This window comes from Hyaena hyaena, unplaced genomic scaffold (genome assembly GCF_003009895.1).
Source record: "Hyaena hyaena isolate Hyena2069 unplaced genomic scaffold, ASM300989v1 scaffold_532, whole genome shotgun sequence".
NCBI lineage: Eukaryota > Metazoa > Chordata > Mammalia > Carnivora > Hyaenidae > Hyaena > Hyaena hyaena.
Genome location: NW_024081165.1, coordinates 952073 through 965445, shown reverse-complemented (window position 1 = coordinate 965445; position 13373 = coordinate 952073). Strand labels below are relative to the sequence as shown.

At 35.4% G+C, this 13373-nt stretch overlaps 1 protein-coding gene across 4 annotated transcripts in view; it reads right to left on the bottom strand.

Moving 5' to 3' along the window:
• Positions 1–13373, bottom strand: part of KIF2A (kinesin family member 2A) — a 64956-nt gene that overhangs the window by 25229 nt on the left and 26354 nt on the right. For all 4 annotated transcript variants that reach the window (XM_039255586.1, XM_039255582.1, XM_039255583.1 and 1 more), the window contains 3 exons: positions 3648–3742; positions 2580–2699; positions 797–851 (listed from right to left, as the gene is read on the bottom strand). In XM_039255586.1, the coding sequence (XP_039111517.1) occupies positions 797–851; positions 2580–2699; positions 3648–3742 (270 nt within the window). The remainder of the gene's footprint in view (positions 1–796; positions 852–2579; positions 2700–3647; positions 3743–13373) is intronic.

Below are 13373 nucleotides of genomic sequence, written 5' to 3'. Positions count from 1 at the left end.
TACCTTCAATCCCTCTTCTAATACCTATGCTTGTCCTCCACATACAGAGAAATGATCACTGCTAGAAAATGACAATTCTGAATTGCTGAATAGAAAAGAAATTAACTGTGTTTTACATTTCCTGGCTGAAAATATATGGAGGACCTACAATTAACTACAAATTGTACCTATTCAACTTTTCTTTAACTCCCAAGTTACCTATGAAACTTTAAAAAAAATTTCTTTTAATGTTTATTTTTGGAGACAGAGCACGAGCAGGGAAGGGATACAGAGAGAGGGAGACCCAGAATTTGAAACAGGCTCCAAGCTCTGAGCTGTCAGCACAGTGCCCAATGCGGGTCTCAAACCCACGAGCCGTGAGACATGACCTGAGCTGATGTCGGACTCTTAACCAACTGAGCCACCCAGGTGCCCCTCCCATTATTCTTGTTGGAAGACTGTTAGCCAAAAAGTCAGGTAAAATGTGAAGATTAGATTTACTCTTGTGAAATCAATTAACTACTTCCCTATTCCTTTCTTTCTCATGATACTCTTCTCAAATCTGAAAAGTTATTGGGTAAAGGAGAGGAATCAAAAAGTACATATACTATGGAGTTCACATTCATCATGCACCTTCATAAATCATTTTTTATATTACTGACATTATTGTATTAGGAAATTTCTGATAGCCAATCTTCAAATTAGCCATTAAAAGTTTAAATGAATAATAATGTCGAGAATGATATTTACTTTTGATTTACCTTGCTGGAGTCATACTAAAAAGTTAATAGAAAAAATTAATAAATGTTTACTTTACCTCTGTTATCTCTAGAAGGAGGGTCATTCTTAATAGAAGCCACAGTCCGTCGATTCTATACAACAAAAAAATGCTCATTTACTTTCTCTCTTTACCCTTCACATATTTATAAATTCAGCTTCCTTTAATTAAATTTAAGTAGGTGAACATGAAATATTATAAAACTAAATAGAAGAAAACTATAATCTTCTAATAAACTACTACTAATACTATCAACATTCAAGTTTCTTTATATGTATAAAGTATTGGCCACCACTTCCCACAAAAAGCAACATTCAGGAATTAGTAGGAGATAGGCACTGCTCATATTAATTCATTCAATCTTCATAACAACCCTATAGCAGTAATTACTATTATTATTCTGGTTTCATAGAAAACTGAAGCAAAGTGAAGTTAAGTAATTTCAGAAAAGGGTACAGTTGTAGTCATAATGCTAACACCATGTTATACATTTCAAAAGCACGTATTACATTTTATCTTTGGATGTCAAAGTAATCAATAAAATATCAGTTTTAGACAACTTACAATCTACTGTTAAACATCAAAATACCATGAAATGCTTACTACCATTTCTTTTTTTTCTCAGTGTCATTTCTACTAAAAGATTTTTTATTGAAAGATTGTGGACTTTGAAAGACTTTGACACTGCATAGACTAGGGCAGCAGATTTCTGATTCTAGTATTTATTTACCAAGACTTCATTTTAGTCACCTGAAAAGAAAGATATTAAATAATGTCGTGATTCTCAATGCCAGAGAATATTTGCACATTTAAATCGGATGGGTACAGTTAAAAGGATACTGATGCTAGGGCCTCACTTTAGATAAAATTAAAATGAATCTCTGGAAGTGGGCTAAGCATCAGTATTTTAAAAAATTCTCCAGATGATTTTAATGCACAGCAAAGGCTGCTAATAACATACCAAGAAGGATCAACTATTAAGATCCTTCAAGGTTGTGAAGTCAAATATGAAAAGCAGTCCATTTACAAGTCATAACTAAGGACCTCTAAGCAGTGACACTCCATATGCTAGCTAAATTACAGGATATGAAAATCTGCCTCATGTTCATATGCAGAACTTAAAAAGTAGAATGTTCTGTTGATAATGTTAGGCTTCCATATCACACTATATCTGGATGCTTATGTATGTCTTCCTTTCAAGATACCAAATTCCTATAGGGTTAAATTCATGCCTGTACATGACAAAACCAACAAAAACTTTTTGAAAACTCAAGACAAAGAACTACAGATTCAACAATGTTGTGGACTACCTGGTTTTAAAAGAATTGGATTTTGATACACAATTTTAATAGTGAGAGATTATTTTAAAAGTTAAATACCTTTTAAACTATATTCTATCATGTCCCATCCTTCTCTAATGAACATAAGTAGCAGAATCATTACTTAAAAAGACTACTGGAGTGGGAATGTATTATGAATAATCAACACTCTTTCTTTATCTAAGTCATATGTATTCACCCAACAAACATGGACAGCAAAAGGTATATCTCCTGAGAAGCTATTAATCTTAGGAAAAATCCTAATGAGGAAAGGAATTTCCAGGATTTTACCTAATAATTATCATAACTGTCAACTAGACAACATCAGTCCTTCAAAGTATGTAATAAGCATATACATGACATGAAGATGGCAGAAAGAATTACAGGGTTTTTTTTTTTTTTAAAGCAAACTAATACTTAAAACACACTCTTCACAGACTGTCAATTTCAAACCAGATCCCCAACACACCCACCCACCCTTGCTGTGAATTTTCATTACAAACCTTTACAATTTTGTTTACTTTGGCTGAGGATGTTGGAGGTGGAGGTGTTTCTGGACTGGGTTCAATTTCTTCATCAGGTACAAGGTCAGGGTTAAGTGAAAAGATGCTCTCGAGATCAATCTGTTTTATAAAATGCATAAATTTTGACATTAAATTTGGATATTATTTTACCAATTTATACAGAGTAATTGTTAAATGATTTCAGCCTCATGAATAGTAGTCCCTTGAAAACTAGATTATCTACCATTACAACCCACATATATTTAAAGATCTGTATTCAGACAACATTTTTGTGGGCACCTGGGTGGCTAATTTGGTTAAGCGTACAACTTCAGCTCAAATCACGATCTCAAGGTTCTTGAGTTTGAACCCCACATCGGGCTCTGTGCTGACAGTTCAGAGCCTGGATCCTGCTTCATATTCTGTGTCTCCCTCTCTCTCTGCCCCTTCCCTGCTTGCTCTCTTTCAAAATAAATAAACATTTTAAAAAATTGTTTTAAAAGACAGCATTTTGTGGTCCTGATTACATGTCCCATCACAATATTCAGGAGGAACCTACCAATCCTCGAGTGAAATTTTTTAATCATTTTTAAGTTTTTCAAGCAAAGATAAAGAATACATGCACTATATAAAAAATTATATACTCTTCTGTTTCGTTTTATATTTGGAACCTTGATTGCAGGACTAGAAATAAAATTTAACCCAGTGATTGGGGCACCTGGCTGGCTCAGGCAGAAGGGCATATGACTCTTGATCTCGGGATTATAGGTTCGAGCCACGCATTGGGTGTAGAGATTACTTAAAAAAAGATTTAGGGGTGTCTGGGTGGCTCAGTCAGTTGAGTGTCCGACTTTTAATTTCGGCTCAAGTAATGATCACAGGATCATGGGATCAAGACAGGGGTTAGGCTCCACGCTGAGCATGGAGCCTGCTTAGGTTTCTCCCTTTCTCTCGATCTCCTGCCCCTCCCACGCTCCCTCCCAGTACCCCTGCCTCTGCCCTTCTCCCCTGCTCTTACTCTCTCTCTCTCAAAAAAAAAAAAAAAAAAAAATAACCCAGTGATCATACCTCTTTGCCTTTTGTATCTCCATTTTCTATCCATTCAACAGTTACACTTTCATTATCTTCATTTAAAGATGTTACCATTGCTTGATGTATTCGGCCTAAGTAGGAAGAAAACATACATTACCATAAATTATGGTATCCCTAAACAATGTCCAATACAATTTTATAATTTAGAAACTTTTAAAAGACTATACTAGTTTTCTTACAAGGGATTTCCAGACTCTCAGAATTTGGGAATAAACTTTTTCTATGGGATTATAAATGATGTGATAAGACCAGAAACTCGAGAAATTGGTTTAGAATGAAAATTTATTTTCAACATACATGAAAAATGGTTACATGATGTCAGAGAATACCTGAAATTCTTTATTCTATAGTTCTAATCATTAGACAATTTCTTTACTATGCGCTGATACTGACTATAAAACAGAAAATTCAGGGAGCAATTTTTACTACTGTATTAGTATAAAACACTTTGTATGTAAAAATCACTATCATATATTGTACAAAGTGACATATTTTTAAATGACATTATTTTAAGTAACATTATTTTCTAAGTCCGAAAAGGTTGGAAAATGTAATCTAAAATGTTCTCTTTCTTCATGCTGCCTATTCGAATCCATTCTACACCTTATTTTCTTTGACAGCTCCAGTACTTAAATTTGTAGAGACAGGATGTCTTAATTAATATATTAAACTTGTTTTCCCTTTCTCAGTAGACTGTGGATCTTACTTGTTAATAACCATAGAACCAATTATTTTTAATTATTAGGGAATATTCCAATATGTTTATTACAACTTATTTAATATCTATTCATGGTCACTTAGGTTATGTGTAATTTTTACTATTATAAACAATGTAACGAATACTACTGCACATGTGTTATTATACACTTGTTAGATTATTTCTTTGGGACAAATTCCTAGAAACAGATCAATAGGTTTTAGAAGTACATGTGTATGTGTGTGTGTGATTTCTTATTTATTTGTCTTCCGCTTACCCATCACCCATCCATTTGATTATAGGTCAAGGAAGGACAGAAACTACATTATGGATGTGCATTTTTATATTATCTAATAAAATGCTAAACATATAGAATTTTCCTATGTATTTCCCAAATGAAATCCTTGGAGGGGACCTGTAATTTACCTTAAGATAGTACCTCTTTAAATATTTTTTTTAAAAAAAGATACACAGTACATGAAATGAACAATGTTATTGTAAAAATCAAGCATTTACTGAGATAAGTGGACATTAGAGAATCGGGTATTGGGGGTGGACAGAAATGATGAACTGGAAAATACTGAGAAGACTCAAGGGAGAGGCTTAAAAAGAGGAAATTAGACAACACTCACTGCAATTTTATTTGGATAGAAATTAGGTAAACAACCAACAGAAGTGGTATGTGTCAGTCAGAAGTAGATGTTGGAAGGACAAGAGTTTTACTATGAAAGATAAAAGGTGGGGTAAAACAGCACTATGGATGGAAAACTTTCAGGGTGATAAGGATATGAAATCAGTGAATGAAGAGGGATATAAAATAGGATTGAGCAGACTGAGCCTCAGACCCTGACAAAGATCTGACAATGTGCTGGACAACCCAGTAGGGAGCTCCAAAGCAAAGACTGCCCATTACAACCATCCCCCACTGAGACAAAATGGAAATACCTTAGAACCCACATCATGCTCAGTCACTGGTTGGAGGTTTTCTAGGAAACACAAGGCCTCAGTTCAAAATTTAAGGAGCCTAAATTAACAGCTAGAGGTTGTCAGCTAAATGTTCTCCCTGGAACTGAAGGAGTAGTAGTTCCTTAAAGGGAGATCCGAGCAATGCATCTACATAGCTGCCACAGGATATGAAAAAGAAAGGGATGCCTATGTGGCTCAGTTGGTTAAGCATCCAACTCTTGATTTCAGCTCAGGTCATGATCTCACAGCTTGTGAGTTCAAGCCTAGCATCAGGCTCTGCTTGACCCAACTTGTGCTCTCTCAATATATAAATAAATAAACTTTTAAAAAAAGAAAAGAAAAAGAGAAATGGAGTTTAGCTGGTAGAAGTGAAGAGTGGACCCCAGAGAGCCATGAGTTGTCCTGATGGTCTCCATTACAATCTAAGAGGAACCCCCACTGCTACATCAAGCCCCACATTTATCACCATCTCCACAAGACGATTAGGGAGACTGAGATCCAGCAGCTACTGTCTCCCAACCCTACCATTCCTGACAACCTCAAAACAGTAATATCCACAAGTACAAACAAGGTTACTACAACAACAACAAAAAATGTATTTAAATATCAGACTACCACAAAGAATAACTTTAGGCAGGAAATGGAGAGGGTGTAGCTGAGGTTGTTGAAGAGTAGAGATAGGGGGTCTCCATGCAATTACCAACAGAAAGTACCACAGTAATGAGAAAGAGGAAACGTCTATCATGTTGCAAAAGCAAGACCAATATCACATTCCTACTATTAGGCATCTACTACAATATTTCAACTTGCCTTGAGGAGGAAGAGTGGACTACAGACCTAAAGAACTATATAGGTCACAATCTCACAGGGACCTTAATCTTCAAAGTCAAACTAGAGAAATCAGCAATAAAGAGGATAAAGAAAATTCTCTTTTGAAAACCCATTATCAGCAGTTCTCAATAGCTGTACCTCTAGAAGTTCACTTACGAATGCAGAAAGCTTTAGGCCACAAGTAAACAGAGTCAAAAGCAGCTAATTCACCAGTTAAGACTAAGCTCAAGAGGTTTAAGAAGGCAGAAATGTTGAGAGAGAAAGGAAAAATTGTTGGCTTATCTCTAACAGGGTCCAGGTTACTCATCTAATAGGAACAAAGAAATATGAAATTCCAATAACAAGAAACGAATAAAGACTAGAGCTGAATGAATGAATCAAATCTCAGGTGTTTGTTTTTTGGCCAATGGATGAGATAACCAGAAATATCTGCAATATGGGGTTTTGATTATGTTTACCAAAAGTTGCCTCTAAGAAAATGTTTTAAGTCTAACTGTATCCAATATACCTTTGAAAGTTTAAAAAAAATGTTTTATATATAGTTCAAGTGAGATACTTAAATTTCTCATTTTTAACTATAATAAAAAATTATAATTTGACTTTTTCCAAAGGCAAATAGTTAACATCTGTTAAGTAATAAAATAAAAAGGACAAATATACACAACATTTTTCAAGGGAAAAAAAACCATTATGATGATTCTCTAAATCAAAAACAAGTACTTTATCTTAAGTCTCAGTTATTAATAGGGACCATGCACAGTTGTTGATAGGAACCACAGATCAGAGACAAATCAGAATTCGAAGTATCTTTCCCTAGAACCTGGTATAATTTTCCCACTTAGCCCCTCCAATACCATCATCACCCTTCTCTGGTTTGAGAAAATTCCTGTGCTCCATCATCGCTAATTTATTGTCCTTTGACTCTCTGATTCCCCATTTACTTTATTGTAAATTGTATCATATACACTTCTACATTAAAAAAAAAAAAAAAAGATCACACACCTGTGTATTCACCACCAGCCAGGTTAGAAAACAATACCTTTGAAGGGTGCCCAGTGGAGCATGTGACTCTTGATGGAATGTAGTGCATTTGAGCCCCACAATGGGCGTAGAGATTACTTAACAATAAAATCTTTAAGGGGTGCCTGGGGTGGCTCAGTCAGCTAAGCATCTGGCTTCAGCTCAGGTCATGATCCCAGTTTATGGGTTTGAGCCCCGCATTGGGCTCTGTGCTGACAGCTCAGAGCCTGGAGCCTGTTTCAGATTCTGTGTCTCTTTCTCTCTGCCCCTCCCTGACTTGTGTTCTCTCTCTCTCTCTCTCTCAAAAGTAAACATAAATTTTTTTTTAATAAAATAAAATCTTAAAAACAAAAAAGAAACAATACTTTTGAAACTCCATATGCCCCCCTCCCTAACTGAATCTCCCTTTCCCGTTTTCCCCACCACCAACAGTAACACTATCCTAATTTAAGATAATCATACTGTGGCTTTTCTTTAAACTTTTACCATTTATAAATGTAACACAAAAATACCTGAACAGCTTACCTATTTTTAAACTGCATCAATGGACTGACATTACTTTAAGGCATGCTTCTGTTGTACACTAGTTTTCCAAGATTTATTTAGGTTGTTGTAAACTAATTCATATGAAAGTGCCAAAACTTATCTACTCTGTTGACAAACATGTGTTTTCATATTTTTGCTATTAGAAACAATGGTGCTAAAGGCATTCTTATACACGTGTACTGTTACATGTCTAAGAAATATAGAATATACACATATGTATCTTTTCTAGTTATGGCCACCATGTTTCCCAGAATGACTGGACCCCACAATGATTTGCAATCCTACTAATTACCTCATATCCACTATGATCTTAATTTGGTTCTAATTTCTCTGACTTAATGAGGCTATGCCTATTTTTGTGTTTGCTGGCCATTCAAACCTTTTGACTGTTTTTTTCTTTCTACTTCCCTGCAGAAATTCTCCATATATCTTGGTATCAATTTTCTGTTATATGTGTTGCAAATATTTTTCTCCAAAGTTTTTACTTCATGATATCTTCTGAAGGATTTCAAGATGTTAATTTTAATGTCAATATATATGTCTCAATCACGGCTTTTCACATTCTAAATTATTCCTGAGACTCGGGTCATTAAGAAAGTTTCCGACATTTTCTTCTACAGTTTCACAGTCTTTTATATTCATGACTGCAATCTACTGTCATTTTGATTTCTGTGCACGGCAACACAATTCCTCCCCCCCCCCCCCAACCCAACCCATGAAAAACAAATTATCCCAGTGCCATTTCCTGGAAGGCCCTTCCTTCCCCATCTTACCTGCACTCTGAAAGGTCAAATTTCAAGCAAACACACATCAGCCTATTTGTATATCCTTGAACCAAAATTAGTGTTATTGTTACAGCTTTACAATAAGTCTTGCTAGCTGGTAAAAGAGGCTTTCCCACCTAAATGTTCTTTAAGAGTTTCTTTGATCTTCTTAGCCTTTTGTATGTTTGTATAAATTACAGAATCAGCCTATCAGTTTCCAAAAATCAAAAAACCTAATAATTTAAAAAACCACCTGTCAGGATTCTAGTTGGAATTGCATGAACTATTTTGTGTTGGATCTTCACATCATTGACTAAGAGTAATAGTTGCCAAGTTTTCCTTCCTCATACCAATCTTACTCTGGAAAGTTTAAAATTAGAATTATTTGGGGGTGCCTGGGTGGCTCAATCGGTTGGGCATCCGACTTCGGCTCAGGTCATGATCTCACGGTTCATGGGTTTGAGCCCCGTGTCGGGCTCTGTGCTGACAGCTAGCTCAGAGCCTGGAGCCTGCTTCAGATTCAGTGTCTCCCTCTCTCTCTGACCCTCCCCTGCTCATGCTGTCTCTCTGTCTCTCAGAGATAAATAAAACATTTAAAAAATAAATAAAAAATAAAATTAGAATTATTTGAACCCTGAGTATCTGGTTAAAACCATCTTGGCTTAGGATTTTATTTATAAAAAGATTCAATTTTCTTAGCAACTATAAGATTATTGGAGTTTTCTATCGGGGACTTTTGATAATTATATTTTTTTCTAGATTTATTTAAGTTTTCACATTTTGGGCATAAAGTTGTTTATAATTATCTTGAATGCCTGTGGCAATCTGTAACAATCACATTTTCATTGATAATTTTTCAACGTTCTTTCTTGGTAAATCTCATATCAGATTTGTCAGTTTTGTCTAAGAACAACACTTGGTTTTGTTGAGCCCTTTTAGTGTGTTATTAAATACTTAATTACTGCTCTTAACGTTATTCTTTCCTTTAACTTATTTTGGACACATTTTGCTGCACCATTTTTTTCTCAAATTCTTAAGATGGATGCTTTGCTTATTCATCTTTGTCCTTTTTTTTTTTTTCCTGGTAAGCAGTAAAGGCTACACATTTCTCTCTAAGAACTGCTTTAGCAGCATCTCACAAATTTTTATATTTAGTATTTTTGTTATGATTGAGTTTAAACTATTTTCTAATTTTATGAATCTCTGACTCATGAGTTTTCTAGGAAACCTGTTAATGATTTTCAAAGATGAGTCACCTGACCAATGACAATAAATAATGTCAGAAATAACTGGTATGATTTCCCAGAGCATGGTGGCTGGGTATCAGCCCCGTATTTCTACTTTAATCAAACTGGACTGCCTCCCTTGGAAGAACATTTTCTATAAACCTAGCTCCAGGGAGCTCCTCTTTAAAGAGGAGCCACACCAGTCTCCGTCTTCAAACACAGAACTTGACTGTGTGTCTGCTTTTTTAAAAGTCTCTTCATCTTCCTACAGGAATTCAACTTCTGCCATCCTTGCCTGCAAAGCCCTGCCATCCCTTAGTATTTCTGACCCATCTCTACTTCATCGTGGTATATTGTTCTTGAGCTCAGCTATGCCTTTCTGTTTTCCTTATGTATCTGGGGCAAAAGGATGCCAATACATAAGCTTTACTGTGCTATTCTGATCAGAAGTCCCAATCCATCTTTAATTCTGTATTGTCATATTTTTTTCTGCGCCATTTTTTTCTCAAATTCTTAGGATGGATGCTTTGCTTATTCATCTTTATGATGGGAGTCGAATGTGAAAACTTTAGGTTCATACTATCATATAAAGTCACTATTATATAAATTAACTGTAACTGTTACAATCTCAAAACTCAAGATATTTATAAATTTTCAACTTTATTTCAACTACTTGTAAAGACAAATTACAGTGTAGAAAATGTCATCTTTTGAGAGCAAAGGAAAATACTTGGGAAGAGTTTTAGAAAATAAAGGCAAATCCTGCAGAACCTCTCTGCCCCCATTCCCTGTAGAATACCTCCTCGTGTTTAATACTCAAACTTCATAAAACATACTTCTCTCTCAATGCAAGATACTTTGGCCAATGTTTATTCAAGAGAAGATTTATATTTGTCTATGCTAAAACTCAATTCACATTTTCAACAAAAGAGTATGCAAGAAAAGTTGAGTTACATTCCAAATAGAATTGATAGATGGTCAGAATCACATATTAAAAAGTATGTCAAGTATCAAAATGATACAAGATGTAGGCACAGAATGATGCTTGCATTATACACATTATGAGCCATTTTCTGACAGTGTGTGCTCGTCCTGAATGTATTTCCACAGTCTCTCATTATTTACTACTCCTTGTTTTGCCTAGTGTTGAATGACTCCCAAAATATTTAAGAAAATGTTAAAAGAGGATGGGCAAAATGCAATTATGATGGAAAAAAAGTTTTTACTGCATATAAAAGTGATTTGTTACCCTTAATACTTATTAAGTATTAAACATGATAGTTTTTACTTATATGTAGGTGATTTTATAGTGTCAGTTGCATTTATGAAATAGTTTAGGGAATCTGAGTCAACGATGAGCACTGTAATGTTTTCCCACTTAAAATAAAGGCAAATAGGAGCGGCAGTTGGTTAAAGCTTCTGACTCCTGATTTTGGCTCAGGTCATGATCTCTTGGTGGTTCTGGAGTTCCAGTCCCAAGTCAGTCCCTGCTTTGGATTCCCTCTCTGCCCCTCCCCTGCTAGCACGAGTATGCACACACACTCTCTCTCAAAATGAATAATAAACATTAAAAAAATTAAAAAATAAAATAAAGTCAAATAGACTCCCACTCAACAGGATTTTCAAGAATACATTATGGACCTTAAATGTGTATGTTTAAAAACAGGATCCTCCTAAGTTTCTGTTACTGATAACTAACAGACTTTTAAATATAATTAAATCATATGATAAATATAATTAAATCATAATAACCAAGAAGAAAAAAATCACAAGGTCTAAATTTGATCATTTTTAACCTAAAAAGACTAATTTCATACGGTTCAACTCCAAATAAATCTATTATATTTCACCCCAAATTTAGATGTCAGGGTAGTTTATAAAACTATTAACTGCTAAATCAAACAATATAAATATATAAAATATTTAAAAATAATAGCCTTTACTTCAAAGCCTTTTTATGTTTAGTTCACTTTTAGAACTATTTTTTGCATCATTTAAGTATCAACTTTTGTTTGGTGAAATCAAAGAGAAAACAGTTCAAATCTCAACTTTTAAAAATACTGGTAAACATTAAGACAAATTATTTTTTAAAAATGGCTGAATGGAGAACAAACAACAGAATTTAAGCCACCTTTGCCCCACTGAACAAAAATAACTTATGGATTCTGTATTTCAGAATTTTCTAATCTTTAAAATTAAGGTGGTTACTTCAGATTGCTATTAGCACTATTTAGAGCTTGCCATAAAATCTCATATATTTATTGCGCTGTCAAAAACAAGTCTTACATGTTGACAATTGCCTTTTGGTCTCTGAAAACAGGATCCTATTATATGTTCCTTAGTTCACAGCTGAATTCACAGCAGCTGCGAGGCTAAGAAATGCCAGCAACCAATTAGGCTGGCATAAACCTTGTCTAGCATATAAAGTATAATTTGGTTGCAAATGTAGAAGACAAGAGCTAATATAAAAACAGCCAAGAATACTAATAAAATATCATTACAAGTATTTAAAAGACTGAATATTTAAAATGCTAGTATTTAATATATATATTTTTTATTTAAAAAACAGTGGTAGAATGTTAGGAAAAACATGAAAAAGCAACAATCAATTCTTTTTCAGACCCACTCTGCTTTTTGTTTTTGTTTTTTAAAGTTTATTTATTTACAGAAAGACAGTACAAGCAGGGCTGGGGCAGAGAGAGGGGGAGAGAGAATCCCAAGCAGGTTCCATGCTGTCAGCACAGAGCCTGAAGCAAGGCTCAATCTCATGACGTGAGCCAAAATTAAGAGTCAGACACTCAACCAACTGAGCTACCCAGGTACCCTGCTAATAAATTTAAATATATAGCTCTCTACTTTTTTCTTGTTAAAACCTCTAGTAACCCTCCCAATTTTCAATCAGAATACCACTACCTAATTTGATAGACTCTTTTTTCTTGACTCTTTTTAATTATTTTGATAATTATTTATTCTGAGAGGAAGAGAGAGAGGGAGAGGGGGAGGGAGGGAGGGTGGGGGAGGGAGAGGGAGAGAGAGAGACAGAGAGAGAGAGAGAGAGAGAGAGAGAGGGAGGGAGAGAGAGGGGGAGAGAGAGAGAGAGAGAGAGAGAGAGAACACAAGCCAGGTAGGGGCAGAGAGAAGGAGAGACAGAAGCCCAAGCAGGCTCCACACCATCAGCATACAACCTGATGTGGGGCTCAAACTCACTAACCGTTGAGATCACGACCTGAGCCAAGATCAAGAGTCAGATGCTTAAATGACTGCACCACCGAGGTGCCCCCTTTTTTTCTTGACTTTTAAAGTGGTAATGAGGGAAAACCAGGCTGGCTCAGTTGGTAAAACATGCGAGTCTTAAATCTTGCGGTCGTGAGTTCAAGCAGCACATTGGGTATAGAGCTTACTTTAAAAAAAATGGTAATGAAATCTAGTTCTCTCCTTTTGTACCTTTGCAAGCAGAGACTAAAAGGAAAAGCAACCATAAATACCCATTCTCAGGGAGCACCTGGGTGGTTCAGTCAGTTGAGCGCCCGACTTCAGCTCAAGTCGTCATCTCACAGTTCGTGAGTTCAGGCCCACATCAGGCTTCCTGCTGTCAAACTGTCAGCGTAGAGCTCACTTCATATCCTCTGTACCCTTCTCTCTGCCCCTCCCT